This window comes from Gracilinanus agilis, chromosome 1, assembly GCF_016433145.1.
Source record: "Gracilinanus agilis isolate LMUSP501 chromosome 1, AgileGrace, whole genome shotgun sequence".
Taxonomy (NCBI): Eukaryota; Metazoa; Chordata; class Mammalia; order Didelphimorphia; family Didelphidae; genus Gracilinanus; species Gracilinanus agilis.
This window is the reverse complement of record NC_058130.1, coordinates 21884072-21909777: the sequence shown is the minus strand read 5'-3', so window position 1 is coordinate 21909777 and position 25706 is coordinate 21884072. Positions and strand designations below refer to the sequence as shown.

General features: G+C 39.6%; 1 protein-coding gene across 1 annotated transcript in view; it reads left to right on the top strand.

Moving 5' to 3' along the window:
* Positions 1-25706, top strand: part of CFAP20DC (CFAP20 domain containing) — a 233565-nt gene that overhangs the window by 68528 nt on the left and 139331 nt on the right. The window contains exons 6-7 of the mRNA XM_044660109.1: positions 4992-5148; positions 10656-10820. Of these exons, the coding sequence (XP_044516044.1) occupies positions 4992-5148; positions 10656-10820 (322 nt within the window). The remainder of the gene's footprint in view (positions 1-4991; positions 5149-10655; positions 10821-25706) is intronic.

Here is a 25706-nt window from a genome sequence, read left to right as displayed (position 1 = left end):
TTGAATTCAGGTCCTTTGATTCCAAGTACAACACAGTCCAGTTCACTTTTGAGTTAAAGATTTCCTCAGGCTACTTCATGTATGTAATATCATTGTTGTTTCCAACTTCTGTCCAGTTTCTCTCTCCATTATCTTTTGAGTAACTTATATTTTAGGTTCTTTGGAAGGTAAAGTCTCATAGTTCACCATCATGTAGTATCACTGAAAAACTACTGCTGTGAAAAAGATAAATTGCTAAATGAGTTTTGTTTGAGCAGCGAGGAATCATTAAAATTACAATCATTTTCCAAATGCATGTCTTCCTTCCAATTCCGTGCTTAGTTCATTGTCTTTTGGGGATCAGTCACTGACCAAAATAACCTAGACAATAGACCTTCTTAATCCATTGTTTCCCTATGTGACAAGTTTGGTCATTATTTTCATTGAGGGGGTTGTTATTTTCTGGGGTTTGATACAACATAGTATCATCTGAAAACAGGAACATGTGGAAGGAAGACTATCCAATTCATAGAGAATTTCTCTTTGTCCTAGGTGGCCATTTTTACCTTAAGATCTAGTTAATACCATTATTTGTGTTATGAGAAGTTTTCCATGTTTAGCACAACTTAATTCAATTCTGAAATTCCTTTTTGGAACTCTAGTCTCTTTAAGGAGCTCCAGTTGTATACATGCATTTACTTGTAAATATGAAAATAGAGGTCTTCCCCAGACATCTCAAACTGAACATGTCCAGAACCAAACTCATTGCATTTTCCCCAAATCCATCCTTATTTCTGGCATCCCTTTGTATGTCAAAGGTGTCACCTTCCTAGTCGGTGAGGTTCTCAGGATCAATTATCCCTCACAGCCGCCATGGGCAATCAGGTACCAGATCTTGGTGATTCTCTTCCATCCAGACCCTTCTGTCCCCTTCCCCAGGGCCCCTCCATACATCTGGCCTCCTGACTTTTCTCCCTGCCTCAAGTCTTTCCCCATGCCAGTCTGTCCTACACTCAGCTGCCAAAATGATAGTCCTTGAGTAGAACTCTGAGTGTGCTTCATGTTTCATCTCAAAAATGGGACTAAGAGTAAAAATTACAACAGCAGCCACAGTACCTGCCTCTCAGGGATGTTGTGGGAAACAAATGAGACAACATTTGTGAAGTGTGCAGTAAGACTTAAAGCGGATGTCCCACCCCCTTGCCCAAGAGGCTTCACTTATTCCCTTTATTCTCTGGTCTAAAATACAAACTCTTTTCTTTGGTATTTGAAGCCCAGGGCAATTGGACTCCAGCTGTCCTTTCCAGGCTCATTACACATGACCCCTTTGTGTACCCTGGTGTCTAGTCAAGCCCACTGACTTGCTGTGCCTTCTTCCCTGGGAGACTCCTTCTCTATCCTAAAGCCTTGCCTTTGCCCAGCCTAGTATGTGCTCTCTGTCCTCCTCTGCCTTTTAGAATCCCCAGCTCCCTACCAGGCTTACCCACATGCCATCTCCTATATTAAACCTTTTCCAATCCCTCTCGTGACTAATTCCTCCTGCTCCCAGTTGCTTTATGTTTATTTCTGTGTGTACATGTTGTTTTCTCTGTAAGCTCTTTGAAACAAAGGCTCTTGTTTCTGTTTTTATTTCCCAGGACCTGCACAATACCTGCCACGTGGTAGGTTGCTTGAGTGGGAAAAATCTTCACACCATATAGGTGTAGATATTAACATTAATAATTCTGATGACTTGTCAAGCCATTGGCCACATTTTTCCCTTAATTCTGAACCATATTTTCCAATATAGTTTTAGCCATCTCCTCAACCTGCCTTTGTATTAAGGTTACTGAGAGGAAGCATGATATTTAACGAGCTGGCCTTGGAACCAGAACTATTTGGGTTTTAATTCTACTTCTTCCACTGACTGCATGATGCTGGGCAACTTATTGAACCTTTCAGTGCCCCTCTAAGACTATAAATTGAAGAGAAGGCACAGAGTAGGTACTCAGTGTATGTCTGCGTGTCTCTGTTTGTGTCTGTGTGTGTGTCTGTGTGTGTGTGTGTGTGTCTGCATGTACAAGTCAGGCACCAGATAACCCTGGATAGAAAGGCCCTAGCAACTGGTAGGACCCAATAGGACTGGCTTTCTGCAGAAGGTGGCACTTGAACCAACTCTGAAAGGAAACCAAGGATTCCAAGAAGTGGGAAGGGATGGAGTGGAGAACATTCTAGGCATGAGGGACAGTAACTGTGAAACCCCAGGAGATAGGAGACATTTTAAGAGCAGTGAGGAGCTATTCTGAATGATTTGAGGGGAGTAATGTAAGGAGACTGAAGGTGAAGTAAGGGCTAGCCAAGAGCTGATGGGCTTTAAGTGCTGTAGGGAATTTGGATGGGATCCTAGGCATAATAAGGAGCCGGTAGAGTTTACTGAATAGGGAGGGGTGATGTATAAAGGGCTGCATTTAGGAAAACCGTTGGCACCTGAATGAAGGAGCCCAGAGAGATCTGAGAGGCAAAGGGATCTGTTTGGAAACAAATGCAATACTCCAGTTGAGAGCTGAGGAAGGTCTAAACTTGAGTGATGACTGGATACATGGAGAGGAAAGGCTAGGCAAGAGATATTTTAGAGATTTAAATAAGATTTGGCACCTGATAGGAAGTGGGTATTTAGGAATCAAGGGTAACATCAGGGATTTAAGCCTGAGTGACTGGGAGGTGTGTTTAAGTTGTCTGCAGAACAACTAATTAAAATATCCCACAAGTAGTTGGTGCAGCCAAAATGGAACTCAGGAGGGAGTAGAACTAAACATCTACACATTTCTCTCCATATAAATGGGAGTCATCTGCCTAGAGGTAATAATCAACCTCATGGTTGCCGATGAGGTCACCAAGTGAGGAGTATAGAGAGAAGGGAGCCAAGTGCAGAGTCTTGGGGTACACTCCCAGTTAACTGAGCATGAGATGAAAAATGTCACGTGATGATCCAACAAAGGAGACTGAGAAGGAGCCCTCCACCAGGTAGGAGAAGGAGGAAGAGGAAGCAATGTCATGAAATTAGAGGAGAAAACATTAAGGCAAAGAGGGCGATTGACTATGTCAAAGGCTGCTGAGAGGTCAAGATGGATGATGATGGAGAAAAAGATCATTAGATTTGGAATGAAGATATCACTCTGAAAGTGCAATTTCAGTTGAGTAATGGATTTAGAAGCCAGATTGCTGAAAATAGAGTTAGAGGATAGGAAATAGAAACACCTCATGCAAGGTGAGTGGAAGGTAAGGAGAGAGAGAAAAGTATTCTCAACCTCCTCCTTCCTCCCCTTTTCCTTTGTCTCTTCTCCCTTCTTTAGGAGTCACATTTCTTTGGAAAGATCTGATATATGGAATACTTCAGATACTTTGAGAGACTTTCAGATCGAGCTTCCCTGCAAAAGCACAGGTCTAAAAACTCAAACATTGCTCCATCAGTCTCAAGGCCTATACTTGGTCCAATTCTGAAAATCATCCCCTTGATATCTTAATCCTATCCCAAGGATGTGGCTGTGCTTAACTGCCATTTTGAATGTTAGGAAATTGAATCTTAAAGAGGTTAAGGGGTTTGCCCAGGGGAACATTGAGTAATTGTGAGAGGTGGAGCTCAAACTTGTGTTTTGTAAATTCAGGACCCAGACTTCACTCTTCCACATTACTCAGGTAATTAAGAATTGACTCAAGTTTTCAGTGTAGCAACAGTCCCGGCTTCACTTCTCTGTGTAATGCTTATAGATAGAAACATTGCAGTTTTGCTTTGTAGAATGACAATAGTTGTAAACTGATAAGTTAGCATTTCAGTATAATTTGTGCTTTTATAGCATCAATGAAAAGTCCTACTTTCATTAAAAAAAAATCTAAAATTCAATGCTTAAAATCTGTTGGGTTTTGTTTTTTTTTAATCCTTACTTTCTGTCCTAGTAAGAACTCTTAAGACAGAAGAGCAAGGCTAAGCAATTGGGGTTAAGAGACTTGCCCAGGGGGCACCTGGGTAGCTCAGTGGATTGAGAGCCATGTCTAGAGACAGGAGCTCCCGGGTTCAAATGTGGCCTCAGACACTTCCCAGCTGTGTGACCCTGGGCAAGTAACTTAACCCCCATTGCCTAGCCTTTACCACTCTTCTCTCTTAGAACCAATACCCAGTATTGATTCTAAGGCAGAAGGTAAGAGTTTAAAAAAAAAAAAGACTTGCCCAGGGTCACACAGCTAGGTGGTGTCTGAAACCAGACTTGAACCCAGATCCTTCCAACTCCAGGCCTGGTGCTCTATCCACCGTGCCACCTTGCTGCCTCTAGTGCTTCAAATCTTTAAATTTTAAATATTACCTCTGTACAGCCCATACCCAGACACTAGGCTTTTATGGACCCTCCAAGTCTTTGTTGGGGACGGGGTCTAACCTTGTAGGTAAGTGATCTTTTTCTTCTTTTCCTTAATGCAGTCAGACTATTTGGAGACTGTTTAAGGAACTATTCTTCTGATTGTTGAATGAAAAGCATTTGGCTCCAAGAGACTTGCCAGGACCAATACCAAGCACTCTTGCAAAAGGACTGAGCAGTTGGCTATCTGATTATGAGTAGCCATTTTTGACCAGAATTTAGCCAGACTTGGGTCTTGTACTTGTATTTTTAAGTGTTTTTAAATAAACTGCTCATACTATGCCCTTTGCAAGAATAGGGAACTCTTGACCCTTCGTTTTCCACACGTAAGTGGTCAAACATGTCTGAAAATAACTTCCCAGTAGCAGCATGCCTCTGCATCCAGTTGTATTTCCCAAAGTTTGTCATGGACAAGCCTGAAGAAGGAAGCATGCTGTAGGATTTACAGTTCATCTACAATTATCTAGGCTTCATTTCACACAGAGACATCAAGAAGAGAACGTAGGCTGTTACTTAGGGCACCTGGGGAGAAAGAAGGTGGGATTTGGGGTATCTGTAACTGTCTTCGCTCGCCCCTCGTGCCTCTGTGACTAACCACCTCTGGCTTGCGCCTCTCTGTTGCAGTGGTGCAATCTGTGCATTGACTTGGTGGCCTTCACCAGCGACATTTTCAAGGGAGCCGTTTTCCAGTCTTTGGATGGAATCATTGTCTCTGCCAATTGCAAACTCCGAAAGATCTTCACCCTGAAGTCCAAGCCTCGAGACACGGCTGATAGAGATGGTGTGTGGATGTGGCCCTCACTGGGTTGTCATCTAGCTAGCGGGGCCTCTAGCCTAAGCTGGTGCAGATCTCTTTCAGGACATAAAGCAGGTTGAGTGTGGGTACAGAAAGACAGGTGATGTTTCTTTTATATCTTAAATTTTTTTCTTTAAATTAGCAATGATTATAATATTTTGAATACTTTATGAATATTTTAAAGAAATCATTTGAGAGAGAACATGTTATTTTAAGTCATTCCTCAGTTTCCTTATCTGTAAAATGAGCTGGAAAAGGAAATGGCAAACCATTCCAGTATCTTTGCCAAGAAAAGGGGTCACAAAAAGTCAGACACGACTGAAAAAATGACTAAAACAACAAAAAATCAGGCTAACCTAGGAAAGGGGTGGGAATTATTTTTCCCTCCAAAACTGCTTCAGAGGAAAGTACATGAAGTGAATGTAGTCATTCAGGTTACTTTAGCAGTAGGATGTACAAGTTCTCAGTTCTTCTGCTTAGGTGGCTTTAATCAAGAGAAATATTATAGAAGCTTCGTGAGAACATAATCTCTCCAAAGCACTGGCTGGGGGAATAGAAACAAGTCCATCCAGAGAAAAAAAGTCATAATACTTGCTAATGGCTGATGTAATAATAGCAGTCATTTGTATAGGCCTTGAAGGCTTGCCTGCTCTCATTTGATCCCTACAGCAGCCAAGAAGTAAAGCACTCCGAGTACTTATCCAGGATTCTCCAGTTAGGACATTCCAGAAGTGGGATCGAAACCCAAGTCTCTTCTGACTCCGGGGTCAACAGTCTTTCCCACATCCCAGGTTGCTTCCCTTGTAACTTTCCCTCTTGCATTGCTAGGATAAAACTATCTATAAATGATCAGGAACTTAATAAATATTGCTTATTAGTATGAAGAATTTATCACATAAACAAATGGGAATGATAATACTTATTGCATGTATTAGTTGCCTTCAAATGCTGTGGCACGTTGGCAGGAACACTGGGTTTGGAGACAGGGATCTGGATTCAAAGTCTTGACTGATTTGACTACCTGTGTGATCTTAGGTGAGTCATTTAAGGTCTTGAGGGACCTCAAGTTTCTTATTTGTAAAGTAAGGAGTTGGACTAGATGCTTTCTAAGGTCTGAAAAGGCTTTTAATCCCACGGTCATGATTTCACCAATTTCGCTAACTCCACTGGTGACTCCTCCATAACTTAGATTTTTTAAATTAATTACTAGGACCAAAACCATCCTTTCATGGTGGCCAGCTGTTTGATGATGGGCCTCTCCATACTTAGCTAAGTTGGTACTTGGATGCCATCTGGGCCTTGGTGCCAGGCTAGTCCTCAAAGTTTTTCTAGCTTGGGTATAACCTTATAGAATTCTTCCCCTATGCTAGAGGACCCCAGGATCCCTCACCAGAATGAGACGTCATTCTGAGTAGGATTTTTTAAAAAGTGAGTGATTTTATTCAGATTGATGAGATAATGTTTTTAAAGCTATTTAAGATCCTTTTTAAAGGCACTGGACAATTGTAAAATGTTCCATTTGATTATAGATTTGGGGTAGAAGAAAATGTATACTCTAATGATGTACCTTACAGATTCTAGTGGTAAAGGCATTGAGTAACTCACCACAGGATCTTTGTGGGCCACATGAACCGGTCAGCCTGTGCCCAAGTAGCCTTTTCCCTTTGGGTACTGTTCTTCTAGTCTCCATTGTAACCCAGGCTGGCCCCTGGGATTTCTAGCAAACACAGTTCACATTTGGCCCTAGGAAGCAAAACCTATTTTCCAGATGATCTGAACAAATCCATTTTCCTTTCAGGAGCTGGTGTGCACTTGCAGAACACTGCCCATGTGTATAGGCTGCATCCACTCCATAAGACCATTCTTCATTACTTGTAATTTAGAGGGAAAGTTTTTGTGTCTCAATTTTTATGTAGTGTTTTCAGGTGATGACAACTGAATGACAGCCCCACCAACTAAAGTCTGAAAAAAATCAAAGAATTGGCTATGACATTTAGTCTGGACTGTTCTCACATTATTTCATTTACATATAGGATTCCTGCCACCCCAGGATGAATTGCACCAGTTTTAATTTTTAAGGTAGACAATAAATAATCAAAAGATGGCTTAGTGGCCTTGAATATTGTGTTTAAAATGGGAGTGGAATCTGATTCAATTCCATTTAGGGTAAATCATCCTGCTCTCTTGCAGTCAGAAAAACAAGGAGTTTCAGGTTTTGGTTTTATATGCTAAGATATACAGTCTTCCCCCTCTCCTCCTTTTTCACGTTTTTTTTTTTTTTGAGGGGGGAGGAAAGAGCTATTGATTTAACTTCTACCCCTCATTTTCGTCACCTGTAAAATTAGGCAGCCAGTTGGCTTATTGGATAGAGCTTGGGCCTGTAGTCAGGAAGACCTGAATTTAATCTGGCTTGAGATACTACCCTAGGCCAGTCACTTAACCTCTGTTAACCATAAGCTACTAGAGAAGGAAATGGCAAATAGTTTCAGTATCTTGGATAGGTAAAAGATGGGAAATAGGTAGAAAGATAAGAGTAAAATAGTCTAATCTAGCTCCCACATGGGTGCTCTCAGCCTGACCTCCAACAGCAGCTTTTTTTGATTGGTCACCAGAGACAGAGTGAACATTTCCTCCTTCATCCCTTTTATCCTCTCTCACTTCCATATCAAACTCAGAGTCACGTACCTTATATAGGCAACACAAACTCATGCAGAATCACACACGCACGCCACCTGCATGACCCAGAAAGAGGAGGGTAGAACGTCCCCCTTTGATTCTTTGGGAGACCAGCATGTTAAAATCTCCTCACTTGGGGTTTCTGGGAGATTAACATGTCAGGTCTCTCCAATGAATCATTCCACATATGTAGCCTATATGTCTAAAGATTCTCTTACTAGAGGTGTATAAAATATTGCACTTTACATAGAGGGAATTGCAACAATTTGGAGAATAAGAGGGAAAGAAAAGGGAGAAAGAAAACAAAAAATGTTTGATAGATGCGTTGACAAAAAGCCAATTAGGGGCCAGTCCCCTTTGTCATAAGAGTTTATATTCAGAATAAATGATAGATTTAACCTCCTTCAGTTCAGTTCATTGTATCCCAAAGTTCACTCTAGATCTCTTGCTGTAGGATGTGATTTCTGTAGGCATCCTCATAGCATCTTCAGAAGATCCACTTTCTTGATTTGGGGTGTTGCCTGTTTTCTCTTCCTAAAATTGTTTTAAAAGATCTTGACCCTTGAATTTTAGGATAATGACACAATTCCATGAGAGTACAAAGGAAAGAATAAGTGCAGAAATAAAATGTATTACAGGAGACACAAATAGATCCTTTTGGTCTGAGTTGGGATTCAGGCTGTTTACCATGTTGTGGGTCTCAGACTAGAGATCTGAAGTTTGCTCTCCTTTGTGCTATTTGTATCCAAAGCTGGTAGATTTTAGTCTGTCTAATGATAGCATTTCACAAGCCTTTTGGGGTTTTGTGACAACACGTGGAGTGGGACTTTGGTATGTTTAAAATCTTAGTGTGGTTTTGGCTCTGATTTTTTTCCCTTACAAATCTATTCTTGAAGCCTATACCACTAGAGCAGTCTTAAAACACCTGAATTTCCATGGTTTTTTTTTCATGGCATCAAAATAGCATTCTTTTTTTTTTTCTGTGATACCCTTAAGGACCTCCACAATATTATTCCTCTTCTAAAATGAAATCTGAATTTGTTGTCTATTTTGGAATCAAGATGGAATATATTCTTCATCTTTTTCTAACTTCGGAGAAACTAAAAGGGCATTTGTAACCTCAATAGGGGATTGGGTAATGCTTTTGCCAGTTGCTTTCTATTTTGACAGTTCATTTGCCCACACGTTCCATGTGCTTGGTACTTTGCCTTTCTTTAGGGCAAACTAAAGAGACAATGTTGTCGCAGAAAGAGCATTGGACTAGCTCAGGCAGGAGTCAGACAGACAGACTTCCCTTCCAAAATGCCTTCCAGGTACTAGTGTAACTCTGGGTAGCACAGGTTCCCTCTTCTGTAAAGTATGGATAAAATCCTCAGAAATCCGGCATGAAAAGTCCTTGGTAAGCTCGGCCAGTGGATAAGCAGCAGCTCTGGCAGTTACGTCGTAGCAAGGGGGCCGTGCACGAATGCGGTGTTTAATGAAGGTTGAAATGAGCCACGTTAGAAACTGTCAGTCTGTCCACGGAATCGTCTTTGTTTGGGATGCTGCCGTTCCGTAGCCCAGACCATGAGGACGCTTGGCTGCTTTATATGGAAATGACTGGCTTTTCGCCTCTACAACTAGTCAGGAGGCTCCTTGGCCGTGGAGGTCTCCGACCACCTCTGCCTGCAGCACAAACGCCAACACCTGCCAAGCCGGGCAGCTTCGGCCACGGCCCCGTCTGAGAAGCCAGAGCCGGGTTGGCCCAGCTTGTTAGCCACAACTACTCTCTTAGTAGCTGTGTGACCCTGAGACAGTCATGTAACTAACTGTCTGTAATTGCGGCTAGACTCTTATTCCTCCTTCATACTGGTAAGAGCCTCCATTTAGACCCAGAGGGCACCCAAAGGCCCACCAGTCCAACCGTGCATTTTCCGGGTGAGGCTCCCGAGGCCCCAGAGGGCTTGTCGGGGTCTCCGGCCCACAGTGCCTCCAGCATTTATCTCTTTTCTCAGCGACCTTTCTGAGGAGATGTCTGGAAGTGAAGAGTGGCCCAGAGATCCTCATGGCTCCTCATAGAAAAGGATCCCCCCCCCACAGAAGTGGCCATCCTTTGGGGTACTTCATAGCGTGGTGGATCTGGCTTACATTCACGTTTAGCCACTGTGAGTCTAGTTCTCGCCAGTGAGCGAGTGCTCAGCTGCACTTGTCTTGAATTTTGAGCACACATCAGAAAGGAGCCTTTAGGTCCTGGACTCCCTTCCTTGGGCACTCATCCCTGCACCCGGGCAGCTCATGCCCTCGCCACTGCGGGGAAGGCTGCTTCTCATCCCAGCCATTCGTGTGCCAAGTGTGCTCTTTATCCATTTTCATCTCACTCTTAAAAAACAAACAAACAAACAACCTTTATCTTCTTTCCTAGATTCTATACTGAGCATCAATTCCCAGGGAGAAGAGTGGTAAGGGCTGGCCAGTGGGAAGGGGGTTGGCAAGTGACTTGCCCAGGGTCACATAGCTAGGAAGTGTCTGAGGCCAGATTTGAACCCAGGACCTCCCATCTCTAGACTGGCTCTCCATCCACCTAGCCTTGCCTCACTCATTCTTTTTTAAGCTACATTGACTTTTGCTTTCACATCAATGAGTATTTGGATCCCACCTGTGTCTTTAGAGTAGATGATGAGAAACTCACTTTTATCTCATTATAGTAACCGTGCTAGAGAGGGACAGAGAGAAAGACAGAGACACCCCCCCAAAGAGACAGGGTTGTGACCTATGTAGAGATTTATACATGGTGGGGATTTCTTCATTAAAAAGTGAATTTCTCCCTTCGTTTTCAGATATCTATGGTGCTCCCTTCCCAACAGAGGAGCCTACGGAGATCATTCCTCGAAGCTGCCAATTCACTACGGATGTACCTCAAGTTACACAGCTGCTAAATATGACCAAGCTGCGCCAAACGGAAATGAAATTTGGAGGTCAGCCCTTAGCATCCACAGAACCAGGTATAGTTTTAGGAGCCTTTAAAGTCAGTGAAACAGCTGCCTTTGGAATTTTCTTTTAGAGTTAGGGTGGAAAATGGAAGGATCAGGCTGTTTGCTAACCAACTAATAAAAGTGGGGAAAATGTAGATTTTGTGCCTCCTCTTCATTTAAGCAGGACTCACTTATTTTTGCATTTATGAAGCTTAGAAATGGAGAAAGTCATCGAGGCTAAAAGCAACCCTGCATGAAGCCTTCAGCATTTTTATGACAAGCCCATTTGCTGGTCTCGCTCTCGGATGGTTGGCTTTCCAGCTCTTCTTCCCGGCCGCTCTCTTCCATGGCCTTTCCCCTTTGCTCTTTGGGGGTGTCAGCATGCATCTCCCTCTCCTCCCTTCCATGAGGCTGGCTAAAACGAGAGGCTGATCGTTCAGTGCTGCTGTGGCTCAGGGTTAGGAGAGGCGCTTTGGGCCAGACGGGTTCTGATTGTGGGGCCTCACGTCCATCGGGGAGCCGAGAGGCAGGCATGAAGCTGGACTCAAACCCAGTTTCATCCTGTTACCTTGTCAGTTGAATTTAAGGCCTTAGATTAGTATAGTGCTGGGTTTAATTAGAAACAACAAAAGGAGGGATAGGAATGTCTACTCTAAAACCTTAACACCTAATAAGAGAAACCCACAGGGACAAGGAAGGACTTATTCTACTACACTAATCTAAGTGATCTAACTAACAGGGCCCAAGGAGCTGTAAATGGAGTCTCTGGGTTTCTGCCTCAAACCTGGAAACCTGCCAGGCTTGAGTACAGCTAGGGCTTTGTGGCTTTGGGATTCTCACTGCAATCCACTGATGATCTCTGGATGCCAGGAGTCAAGATGATCTCAGGTCCCAGGTTGTGAGGGTTTTGCTTGAAGCACTGTCCACCAGGCTTCAAACTTCTCCTTCTTCCTTTGGCACTGTAGATTCTTGTCCTTTTGCTAGATGCCACACCACACAGGATCCCAGGGTAAATGAGGAAGCAGGGTGTCCTTTGCTCTGAGGTCTCCCAGGCTGGCAACAGTTTTTGCCCACCACTAATGGAGTCCTCACTCAGGGCACAGACACACTTCCTCCTCCTTCATTCCAACCTGGAATTCCCAGCTCCTTCCTGCTATGTACTTAATTCCTAATCACTAGCTAATCTACTCTTACTCATAACAGATGATACAACCTCAGGGAGAAACAATATTTTCCTCTAGAGCAGTAGTTCCCAAACTTTTTTGGCCTACCGCCCCCTTCCCAGAAAAAGTTACTTAGCCCCCTGGAAATTAAATTTTTTTTTAAATTTTAATAGCAATTAATAGGAAAGATAAGTGCACCTGTGGCCATCACTGCCTCCCTGGATTGCTGCAGCACCCACCAGGGAACGGTAGTGCCCACTTTGGGAATTACTGGTCTAGAGTCTAGATGGTCAGTGATGGTCGAACTGCAGCCCGTGGGCCAGATACAGGCCCATGAAATGTTCTATTCGGCTGCAGGACATTATTCCTAATCTGATGAATATAATGAGGAGGATACAATGCAATGAAACTGAAAGAGTTGCCTTAGAAACAGATTGACAGAGGAGCATTTCCTTTCCTTTGGCCCCCTCTTTAAAAAGTTTGCCCATCTCACTGCTCTACACCCATCACATCATCTCTCTTATCTTTCACATTGACAAGATCCTTATTGGATTCCCACTTCTGGTACCTTGTTTAGAGGAGGAGCTTACAGCAGCTCAGCCAGTGAAATAGAAGCTCAAAAAGAGATGAAAGGAGTTTGAATTACTGACACCGAAAGGGCAAAAAACCAAAAGTAACTTGTATTAAGACTATTCCTAGCTGCAGAAAGTCATATCCTTCCACTCTTCTGCCAGGAGGCCTTTAGTCCCATCATTCAGTTGTAAATAGAATCAACGGCACCCTTGTTGGGTGCATCCTTTCACAATCATTGAAAATGAAAACTTGGGCTTCTCTTGCATTTTGAAGTTTTCTCTCTGATTTACACAAAACCTGCAAGATTCCCTTATAGTTTAGTCTCATAAGCTTTTATTAAGCATTTAAAGCTCCTCTTATAGAAACATGAAAGTGGAGTTTAAACCTGGCCCTAAATCAGCACAAACAAGTTTGTTATGGGGAAAGTGTCAGTAACTGTGGAAAGAATTGTAAGATTAAAAATTAATATCCAAACACTCCAAGTATTATATTTTATAAAGTTTACTAAAAAATATTTGAAGCAAAAGGAAAATAATAGCCTCAGTAAAGGAAGAAGTTTCCCAGGACTGCACACTTCGGGCTGTGAGAGTGTAGAGCACAGAGCACCACCAGAGAGAGAGTGTGGGTGGAGTTCTGTCTACCTTATTTACAAAAAGTGAGGACGGAAGGGGGGGTGAAGGGGAAAGGATTCTGAATAATGTAGTTCAGGGGTACAAAATTTCTATTTACACAGAATGTCTTTTAGATTTCTGGGTCACATGAGCAACAAGACAACAAACTACACCTTTTATCAGATTCCCCACAACTTCAAATGTCTCCAAAATGGGAATTATGTGCCAAAGATAAAAATAAATAAAAATAAAAGATAAAGTGATTTCATTTGTTTCCATGGACTAGGATAACTGGAATCCAAAAGGAGAGTTAAAAAAAAAAAAAAGCCAAACACGGGAAGTGATGCTCACGGACCTCACTGAGCACTACCTTTTGCACCACTGGGAGCAAGGCTGCACTAGCAGACCCAGGGACATTACATAGGCTTATGCAGAATCCCTTGTCTACACCCAGTCACCCCTGCCTCTTTCCAGTGCCCTACAGACCCCCACTCCAGGCTGTAGAAATTTGCTCGTCTTGGCAATCAGCATGGCCACAGCCCTTTTAGGAACTGAAGTTTGCTGGTGGCTGCCACCTGAAAGCACCAAAGCTGCGAAGCTCTGAATGACTGGTGTCAGGGAAAGCAAGCTCTGAAATGTAGACAGTGGGCCAGAGGGTGAAGGATCAGAAAGGCTGGAGCAGGTCACCAGAATGAGACACTGCTTGTGGGCAGCTGTGGAACACTCCACCAAGCCTATGGGAATGGCACAACACCAAGTTTGGCCAATTTCAACCACCCAACAGTCAGGTGGGTAAACTCTGAATTGCCAAATCTTGGGAAGAGGCTGAGATGTTTTTGAGATCTGGTCCCCAAGAAAGCCATGATCAGAAGAGAGGCATTCATAAGTGAATAATAAGGAAAATAAATGGAGTAGAGACCAAAAAAAAGTACCAAAGATTCCAGGAAGAAGAAATTTTAGAGACCTTGAACCTAAACAGAGAAATCAAGACAAGAAAGGGTAACAGCAAAAGGAAATGTGACTTCCAGATCTAGTTAACAAGTTTTAGGCTTCTATTAATAAAATTACAAAATGAAAGAAAATGATTGACCCTTGATATGAGAGAGACTCTGAGGAAATTGAGGAGAGCAAGAAACTATATCACAACTGCCCTTAAGTGGCTTAAAATAGAAATGAGAATTATGATTTAATTTAAGCCCTACACAGCAAAAATAACAATCAGAATAGACAAACTTGAATCTGCAGTGGCAGACAGAGAGAGAGAGAGAGAGAGAGAGAGAGAGAGAGAGAACGAACACAGTAGATTGAGAAGGTAAAATTCACACAAGGGAAAGACAACCTGGAAAAAGAGAAGCCAGGGATGAGGAGGAGAAGATTAAATGGAGAAGAGAAGGAAAGAGACCTTACTCTGGAGGCTGAAGGGATTCTACTGAAGAATGCTTCTGAAGGAGACCTTATATCATATGAGCCAGAGAGGATTTGATGCCTGAAAAGTCTACTTGTCTTTAGAGGCAGGAGGCAGAACCCCTTGGGGCAACTGGCACCTTGAGGAACAGGAGAGCATGGACAGAGGGAGGACATTTCTAGGTAAGCTTTGGGAGAAAATCCCCAATAGAACGTATTGATCAGTAAGGCAGGGAAATGCTCCTGTCATGGAGCAGTGAACTCTGACATCTGCAATAATAGGCATTGTTCTGAAAGTGAGGCACAATGGAAATGGGCAACTCACAGGCTAAGCCCTGCCTAGGCAGTGGCCGACACATCCTACAGGTCAGAGTCCAGAACAGATGCCTTGGAAACTTTGATTATATAAAGATTAGCAAGAAAAGAAAGAGACCAGATAATTATAGGTGGCATGAATCAGAGAATGAGAATCTAGAGAAAATAAGAAAAGATGAAGAATGAAGAAAGTGAATCAAATCTTTTAGAAAGTGATGCAAAAATAAAAAGTAAAATTGAAAAAACAAACAAATAAATAGGACTGTTTGAAAGGGAGGATAGACGATACAGTTAGGCAGCTCAGTAGATGGAGAGCAGCCAGGCTTAGAGACCAGAGGTCCTGGGTTCAAATCTGTTTTCAGACACACTTCCTAATGATGTGAACCCTAGGCGAGTCACTTAAACCCCTACTGCCTAATCCTTCACACTTTTCTGCCTTGGAAGCAATACAGTATTGATTCTAATATGGAAGGTAAGGGTTTAAAAAAAAATTTTTAAGGTAAGGAGAAGAAAAGGGAACTAATCATATGAGGAAGAAGAAAATATATAACCAGATAAAAGCAGGCATGAACAATGAATAAAAACCCCTGAAGGGAAAGGTATAACAAAATGAGAAAAGATCATGAACCAAGTGGTGGAAGAAAGCCAGTGGGAACAAGGCAACCTTAAAAAAATTCAAGTAAAGTTAACTGAAGGAACATAATGCCATATTTACAGCAGGAAAGATGGGAAATCATGACTAAGTAAAAAGAAACCATTTTAGAGATGGAGGAAAATAACGAGCCTTACAATTTATTGCTTACAAGAAACACATTTTTAAATAACATAATAAAACAAAAGTAAAGAAAAATAAAAATAATAAAACTTGAGGGGATGGAAAAAAATTAACTGCACATCAAGTAAATACAGAAAAGCAGAAGTTAAGATCATGCTATCAGACAAAGCAAAAATAAACTTATACCAAAAGGAACAAATCATTGTCAGTAATATACTTGAATTTTCCAAATGCCTTAACATCCAAATTCTTAAAGGAAACAGCTGAACTTCAAGGATATGGAGTAGCAAACTAGTGACAGGAGACCTTAATATCTCTCTCTCAGTTTTGGCTAAATCTAACAGAAAGAGAAACAAAAGGGAAAATGTAGAACTGAACAAAATCTGGAGAAATGCGTCAAAAGAAGGCAGAAATAGTTTATACCTCCTTTACAAACTATAATATAGTTGTAAGAGGGAAAATTTAGGTATTTATAGATATATATTAAAAATATGTGGCCGCCAGGAATCAACAATTTAGGTTGATTCTGTAATTAAATCAGACCCAAGTCAGCATCAGGATGAAGAGTTTATTTACAATCGGTAGGTAAAAGTAGGAATAAAGAGAAAAGTAGAGGCTAGCCTGGACGGAGGAAGAAGGTTAAAAGGCTAAATAAATGAAGCTGTAAGCCACAGGGCCCAACAGCCAGATAGGCAGAGTTTAGAATAGGCCCAGCTAGGCCAAGGAAGTCAGCCTAACTTAGCCACGTGACAATATTGAGTGTAAGCTGTCTGTGGTCTCAGGAGATGCTTCTTCTTCCAGTTGGAGACTGCAACTGCCCCCACAGGAAGTTCACTCACTTACTTAAAGAGATCGTGTCTTTCATCACTTCCTGTGGTCCACCTCTAATTCAAATGGACAAATGGCAGTTTCTACATTGATTTGGACTGCCCAAAGGGCCGTCCCTTATTCTTGATTTGTTACTTATTGTCACGTGTGGGTAACTCGTCTCCCCTCCCCACTAAGGGAGGTGAGAGTGACATCATTAGCACGCCTGGGTTGAGTAGATTTTTGACTATTAATGGGATCGAGCTAATTCTATTTACACATAGTACAAGTAGTCGTCAGTTCATAGACCACAAACAAAATATACAGACTATATATTAACAGAATACAAAAAGATTAATAAGCTGAATAATGCATTTTTAAAAGGTAGAAAATGTATAAATAAGCACAAAAGAGGAGATATTAAAAATTAAAGGGAAATGCATAAATTGGAAACAAAAAACCCTTAATGAAATGATAACTAAAACTAAAAGCCAATTCTTTTTTAAAAACTAACAAAATTGTTAAATCCTTAGCTAATCTGATTAAAAAGGAGAGCAGAAAATCAAATCAACAAAAATAATAAATGAGCAAGATGAAATCACATCAAAACCAGAACAAATAAAAAGAATAATAAATATTATGTAGTTATGTTTTTAAAAAAAATGAGAATAAGCTGTGTGACCCTGCACAAGTCACTTGACCCCCATTGCCCACCCTTACCAATCTTCCACCTATGAGACAATACACCGAAGTACAAGGGTTTAAAAAAAAATGAGAATACAAAAGAAATGGAAGAGTAACTTTTAAACAAATACCCAGACTATCAGAAAATTAGGTAGAGATCTTAAATAACCCAATCTAAGAAAAAGAAATTGATCTAATTGTAAAGGAACTGCCAAAGGAAAACCTCCTGAACGTGATGGATTCACAGGAAAATTCTATCAAACTTTGAAAGAACTGTTACTAACTATATTTCACAAATCCTCAAAAATTGTGACAGAAAACACCCTACCCAGAATCATTTTATGAGACAAATGTAATCCTGATGCCCAAAAGATGGAAAGATAAAAATGGAAAGAAAACAAAAGGCCAATATTACTAATGAACATTGACTCAAACATTTTTAAACAAAATCCTATCAAAGAGTTTATAGCTATTTATCCAGTAAATCATTCATTATAATTAAGTGGGATTTATACCACAGATGCAAAATTTAAGAAACCAATCAATAAAATTAACCATATTAAAAACCAATACTTCCAAAACCACATGATCATCTTAAATTCTGAAAAAGCCTTTGAGAACAACATTCTTTTATGCTAAAAATCCTATAATGGTCAGACACAGAAGGACCTTTTAAATCATAAAAACCATCTATCTAGAACCAAAAGGCAGGCATCATAGGCAATGAAGATAAAATCAAACCTTTTCCAGTAACCAGTAACATGAGAGTGAAAGCAAGGTTGCCTCTTTTCCCCAGTATTAATTAACATAACTCTGGAAATTCTAACGAATAATAAACCAAAAGAAAGTAATTAAAATCAAGATATATAAAGAGGAGATAATTGTCCCTATTTGCTGATAATGATAGTTTATTTGGAAAAACCCAGTAACCCCAGCAGAGTGAAGTGATCAGAGCCAAGAAAAAGATATCCACAGTGACTATACAACGTAAACAGAAAGAACAATGCACCAAAAAGAATAAAAATTAAATGTAATAAAATTAGAAAAAATCAAGTGGGACTCGAATGAAGAGAGATGAGAGAACTCTCTTTGTGGAGGTCTGCAGGTCTCATACATTGCTCATATTTTTGTACTTTCTCAATGTATCAGTCAGTTGTGCTGACTTTTCCGCCTTCTCTAAATAAATACCTTTTACTATGTGAAATGGCTCTTGGGGAGGGATGTATAGGTTACTGCCATGATACAAGAAACCAAAAATATCAACAATTTAAAGAATAAACCTAGATATATATATATATATATATATATATATATATATATAAATTGTAAGTAGGTAATTTTATTTTTTATATTTACATATTAATGTGTTTGAAAATTTCATGGAAGGAAATCACAAATTATATCAGGAAAAGTCAAGGTTATAAATTGTACCTACAATATGACGTAATACAGGATTGATGCAAGATCTCTTGCATCAATCCTGCATTACAATGACCAGAACTAGTTCATAATCTCTATTCCTCCAGTAAATAAATTCTCTTTTTTGAAGAATGTCTGCATCATTACCTGAGATGGAAAAATGTTTTCCTATATAAACTAGTCTAATTTTAACCTTTTAGTCAAGTAAGTTTTAAAAGAGAAACAATATGATCTGCTTTATTGCTTTTTTTGCCTAATGACATATGTTAACTGAAAATACAGATGTTTTCACATTGTCTTAGGGAAAGGTGACAGTTGCAGAATTGCATATTCATTCATGAGCTGGTTTGTTTTTTCTTTTGAAATGAAAGAAATTAATTCTTCACACTTCAAAATTTTGTGTTTTTGTCATTGTGGATACAACCTCCTTTGTCTCGTGTATAGAGAATGGTTTGCATGCTGTCTCCCCTTTAGAGTATGAACTCGTGGAGAGCAGGGACTGTGTTTGTCAGTCTGTATCCTCAGCACTTAGCCCAGGGCTTGGAGTATAAGAGGTAATTAATAGATACCTCTATTGATAAGGAGGATGCTCTTCTCCAAAAAGCCTTTGCCAACCTTCTTTATACTCTCTGGAAACTATTGGTTTTCTATAATCTGACATTATTTTCCCTATTCCATCTCTTCTGTTCCTTAGATCAATATCCTGAAAATTCTCACAGGAACCATTTGAATTTCTAAGCCTAGATTCCAAAATCCACTGAGCCACCTAGTTGTCCCTAGAGCAGTAAGGGCTAGGCAATTGGGGTTAAATGACTTACCCACTTTCTAGGATGTGACTCAGATCAGATTTGAACCCAGGACCTCCTGGAGTCTCCTGGCCTGGAGCTCTATCCACTAAGCTACCTAGCTGCCCATAGGAAGAGGCCTTAACATACCCACTTTATATATGCTGTAATGAAAGTCTTGGTCAAAGTTACATGGTAAATAAATCTAAGAAATGAAAATAGATTCCTATTACTAGTGCCGTTCATTTAGTCAAGTTTTCTGAGTTTGTTAAGGTGATATGACTTATTATGAGTTAGCATATGAAAAATAGTCAAATTCAAAGCTAAACATCTAGTTTCAAGTTTAATGCTGATTTTATTGTCAGATAGCACAAGGAAGCTGGAAGTATGACCCTTTTGGTGATTAAAGTTGAACATTCAGCAGATTTTATAGGTTAAGCTTTGAAAACCCTAGAAACTTAAATGACAAATAATTAGAACATTGTATCTTGAGACAGAAATGAATGTTTATTTTTTCAAAAGACAATTAGAATGTAGGCCCTTCGGTTTTATCATTTAACTATGAAGTCATGTAACCCGCCAAAAAGTAGTAATATAATTAATGGTAACATCTTTGACCTACACCAAGTTTATTTTCAGCAAACTTGAGAAAATGAAATGCCTAAAGTGGTAATTTAACCTGATCTCTATTTTTAAGTTTGTATTATGAATACTAATTTCCATTCTTAATACCAGCCTTTTCAGAATCCCAAAGTGAGGGATTTTTCACCAAAAAATTTCAGCTATTTTAAGCTTAATGGCTTAGAAACTCTGCAGCTTTTTATTTTGATAAGAATTTTTTAAAGGATCAAACTTAATAACATTTCTAACTCTGCCAGTTTTCTGATGATAACTTAGCTCCGTGTATGTTTACAAATTTCTTTGATACTCCAGTGGTTCTACAATCCATCAATGTGGATATACTTTCCATTGTTGCCAAATTCAAGTCATCCATCATTTGGAGAGATTCTTCTGTATTCTTCCAAAGATCCTCTTCAGAATCTCTTCCCAGTTTGCTAAGAGTCTTCCTCCATTGTCTAGGTATTGCAATATTCTGGCTGTCATTCTTTTATGCCTCCCTCTTGCCATCTAACCGGCTGACCACCATTTCCAATTGAAAATTTCTTGAATAACTTCTTTTATGTCTCACATGGAGGTGTGCCTCTCCACTGACCTTTGAGACACACGTAACTGAATCTTTGGCAAGATTGTGGTGTTCCAAGATTGGTGACTAGTATCAAAAAGAAAATCTTTGAAAAAGATTATTTTTGTGCCAGAGAGCACCTGGAATTAGTTGAAGCCTTATTCTCTGGCTTTCTCTTCAACCTGAGTTCCAATTCATAACCCAACTGAAATGCCCAGCCTAAAAGAGCAGAACTTCTAACAGTGTAGGATGGCATTGAAAATAATTATTGGTCATCCATTTGGTTTTTTTTCCTCTATGGGTTTTTGGGTAGATCCCTTTTGAACCATTCTGAAATTTCTTAACTATTTTTCCATGATCTCTGGAGAATCCTGGGGATTATCTTTTATCAGGTAATTGTGGTAAAATTCTCTTCATAATATAATAATTCATCAATGTGCTTTGTTTTTCTTTAAGGCTTTATTCATTCTTATTGTTTTCATGATTTCTTCTATTGCTTTATCAAGTTGTGATTTAGATTTTTTTTATTAAGGCTCTTTTTCTCCTGAACTTTGGTCTTTAAGCCTTTCTTCTCTTCTTTCTCACTATCTCTGGTTTCCTATCTCATTCTTTGGCCCTTTCCTCTCCCCACTTTGCACAGATGACCAAGGATGTGTTGCTGGACGTCCTCGGTCTCTTTACATTTGGGTACCATTTCTGGATGAATCCTCCAGAAGGAATGAGTCCTAGTTGAGTTTCTGGTTCCCTTTCTTTCCAGTCTACTTTCTCCTCCAAGCACAGCTCTTGTTTTCTTCCCTGCCCATATTTCTACTCTCTTCCTTTCCCTCTCCAAAGTACCCCAGTAACTCTCCTTTTTGTTCATGTGATAATTAGAATTGGAGTCTACTGACTCACCATCCCATGTAATTTGTTAGAAAATGCTAATGATTCTTTAAAAAGATAACTTCACAAAGAAGGGGCATTGACTTGACCCCATGTTCAGGGAGTGAGTCCTAGGTATTAGGTCTTCAATGTTGCTGAAAAAGAGGGAATATTCTAAAATACTAGACAAGCCTAAGGATGCCGACTGTCTTTTCCTCCTCAGTGTAATCAGTGTAGAACATAACCTGTCCATTCCTCATGCTATGCAATTCCTTTCTGTTCCTCATCCTGTATTTCCCCTTGAAGATTGCTCCTCTACATTAGAAGGCTTCTTCTGTCTTTTACATCTTGTGGATACAAGTGTGCAGCCCTTGGGCTCCTGTCCATATTTCATAATGGGCCTTCTTTTACTAATCATGCCTTTCCAGCATAAACATTTTTAATTAAATTGAATGAAATATACCACAACTTATTTACACCTGCTATATATGAATCCTTTGCCCTTTCGGCCACTTGCAATGTATTCCATGAATCATAAATACATAGTTTCATGGGGTGAATATTGGAGTTAAAGAGAACTTTTTTATATGAGAGAACACTGAGGTTGTTGAAAGCAGCACACATTTTTAGTGCAGAATGTGAGTTGCAACTTAGGATACTTTTAGCACTGATAGAAGAACCATTTGAAAAGATGTCAGCAGTTCTTGACCTCATATGCTGCTTTCTCTCTTGTAAATCTTTATGAGGAGGTCCATTCTCTGTATCACAGGGGATTCTCATGGAAGACAACAGAAGGAGCAGGCTTGCAAAGATGGCCCACTACTTCTTTATGCTAATACATAGAACTGCTTGAGGCAGTCAGGCCCCATCTGCAGAAGCGGGCTGGGGACTGAAGCTTCAGCTCCAGTTGGGGCCAGCTCACTCCCTGACCTTCCAGGCGCTGACGTGTCCTATCTTCCCCTTCTCTTACTTGTTTTCTGACATGCAAACCCTCTATCTTGTCCTCCTCCCTCCTGTACATTTCCAGTGTCCCCGTCCCGTATTCACATGCTTTAGCAGGAGGTTGCTGAAATGACGCCCTGGGCTCACTGATTGGTAAATGTTGTGTCACTGGCTTGGTGATTGACAACAAGACTTAGAGTCGACCCTCCTATAATTCCCATCTCAATTACTGGCAACCCCAGTGGGACAGACAACGTTGGCTCAGAATTGACTTTTCTTACCCAGGAATCCTCCAGTGTACACAAGGTAGATTTTACCTAAGGAGATTTATGTACTTGTCTAGATTATCTCTCTGTATATTGTGCCGGAACAATCTGTTGGACATAGCCATTGGACTCTGAGGTGACCAGCCACAGAGTAGCTGAGTGATTAGGATTTGAAAGCCAGAGCTTAGCTGAAAACTTTGTGCTTTAATAGGAGGACTTCTTCTCTTTCACTCCATTTCCTGAAGGCAGATAAACAAGTCACTGGCCTAGCTGTCTCTCATTTGTAATTACTGTACTGGCTTGACTACTACCCTCCCTATCTAAATTCCAGATGGTTCTGGTCTAGTCTCATCTAATGTAAATCTCAAATGATCAGTAGAATTATCTATCACTCATCATATAAATTTGATGTTTCATTCTGCCTTGAATAACCAGTGATCACTATGGGTTCCCCCAAATTCTGTTAAATCCTGCTTTGATTCTGGTAATTCTGGTTTGTGGCAAATACCTATAGATTTAGAAGCTAATTGTCAAATCTACACCTGATATGGGAACTCTGGTCTTGTTAAATTCTGTTTAAAAAAAAAAAAGTTTGGACTTTATTAAAAGCCAAAATGTAACATCCTTGACCCCAGAGAGGATTTTTTGATTTTGAAATATTGCATATACTTAGGGTAAATTATTGAAAATTCCTACCTAAATAAGCTCTTTGATATCCGTAATTATAATAATGCTTATGCTAGACTCTCCTTCTAAATAAATAGTGATTTCTGATTGCCATATGAATAAATTTCAGGAGAAGCTGGAACAGAATGGGAAATTTTTCTTACAGAAAGTTTGTACACTTTCAAAAAGATTTAATCTCATCTTTTTGTTCCTAATTCTGACCAAGTTGGGAATGAAGAGAGAGACATAAGAAGGAAGAGATCCTTCCCTTATAGCAGAAATTTGTAGCATTGACAACTAATTAGAGACTCATTTTTGAACTGACAAGAAATCCGTTTATGATATATTCCCAAAAATCATGGTGGACATGTGATTTGAATATTTTGATAAATATCCTGGTGGGTTTGAAGAGTTGTATCCCCTAGGACTTTTTTTCATACAAACAGCATCCTTCTCTATCATTCTCTCCCTTCCCTAGAGAGTGATAGATGTATTGTTCTAGTGTAAGGGGAAAAGGTGATTTCACTGATCAAAGAATAAATAGAACTGAAACCAATTTATAAGTTTTATCTCCAGTGAAATATAAAAGTAAAGAAAGCAAAAAAAAATTTTTTTTAAGTCTGCAATTTATAAATTTATCTGATGCTTAAGAACCATGTATTTTAATCTTCCCTCCATCTTGGAAAAGAAGAGGCTTGTTTAAATCAGGAATCAAACAATTTAAGGAGTAAATCAATTTTAGATGAATGTTTTTACCTTACCACTCTGTTTCTTATGTGGATGATTTAACAATATGTATTTGTCTAGATAAATTAGAAGCAAAGTCCCTAAAAGGCTTTGGAATAGGCTATATATCTGTAATCTTTTAAGAGCCTCATTTGGAAAAGTTTTACCTGAATTTTGGGGTCTCAGGAATTAAATAAGTCATGCTTGTCCTGGTAATGCCAGAGATCTCTTAAGATATTGAATGGGTCCTTCAAGACAGCACCATTGTGCTTGTTCATTTAACCAGTAAAATGCAGATTGAGGGTAAGTCACTATTCTCACAACTGTTTCTTTGACTAGAATTGTTTTTTTTTTTTCCTCAAGAGAAGATGTTTTCCCCAAACTCACAATAGTTTCATTTTTGATCAGAGAATAGAAAAAGTTTTGCAATTGATTGGTATTGGATAAGAAACTTGTGCTGATTTACAAAGAAGAGATTTCAGCGGCATGAAGAAAAACAGTTTTATATATAGATTGAGATAGAAATGGGAAATATAGAGATGTGAGGGACAAAGGAAACAGTGAAGTAAGTCAAGTTTGATGGGCTTTAATCAAAGTCTATAGGAAGAAAGAAGTTTTGAGGATCTCCTTGAAATAAAGGAGAGGAATAATTCTGTGCCTATAAATTTGTGAACAATATTTGGTGAAATGCTGGTTAGAATTAGTTTTAAGATTTCTCATGATCTCTGAATTTTATTTCCTGATTTAGGTATTCTTGTCTATATGGAAAAATAGCTAAAATCATGGATTACAATTTAAAGTTAATAGGATCAAATCTAATTACAACATTTACCAAGTGGAGATTTATAGAAATGAATTTGCAGCATGGAATCATTTGAGTATAGCTATCTAAATTCTAAAATCCTGTCCTTGAAGGACTAAAAAATGATACCTTCTAACTTTTATGTGGAGAATAGACATTCATGATTTCTATGTAATAGAGGTTATATTTGTAATTAATTGCCTTTTAGTTGAACTAAAAACATACCTTGAAATGGAATTTGAAAATATAGGTCTGCCACATGAAATTTAAGCAGTGGACTTAGTAAAGGTAGTGGGTCTAGAATTTGAAGTGCTGGCAGTGAATGGCCCTTGGGAAACTTGAGATTTCATATGCTACCATTTGTAATCCAAATTGGATTTGACTGTTTGTCCTAAACAAAAGTGTATTGGAGCCTCATTTAAATTAAGAAGTGTTTTTCCCATTAGAACAGCTATGATATTTGACACTCTAGAAATAAAACTGACTATGAGGGGAAAATACATTAAAATATTTATAGACTGGAAGAACAAGAATTATAAGTATAACCTTCTAATCAATATTCAGCCATATAGAGCTCACCAAAGATGTCTCACATACTAAATACCATCTTAAAAAAATTGGTGGGCAGCTGGGTGACTCAGAGAAAGAGCCAGGCATGGAGACAGGAGGTCCTGTGTTCAAATCTGGCCTCAGACACTTTCTAGTTGTGTGACCCTGGGCAAGTCACTTAACCCCAATTTCCCAGCCTTTTCCACTCTTCTGCCTTGGAACCAATACTTAGTATTGATTCTAAAACAGAAGGTAAAAGTAAAAAAAAAAAGTTATATTTTGATAAATTGATTGGGAAAAAGTATTATTCACAGTATGGTAAATATATGCCCTGAATGGTAATGCTTTGGGCCACCTTCATAACTAACTGTAAGTGTAATTGGAT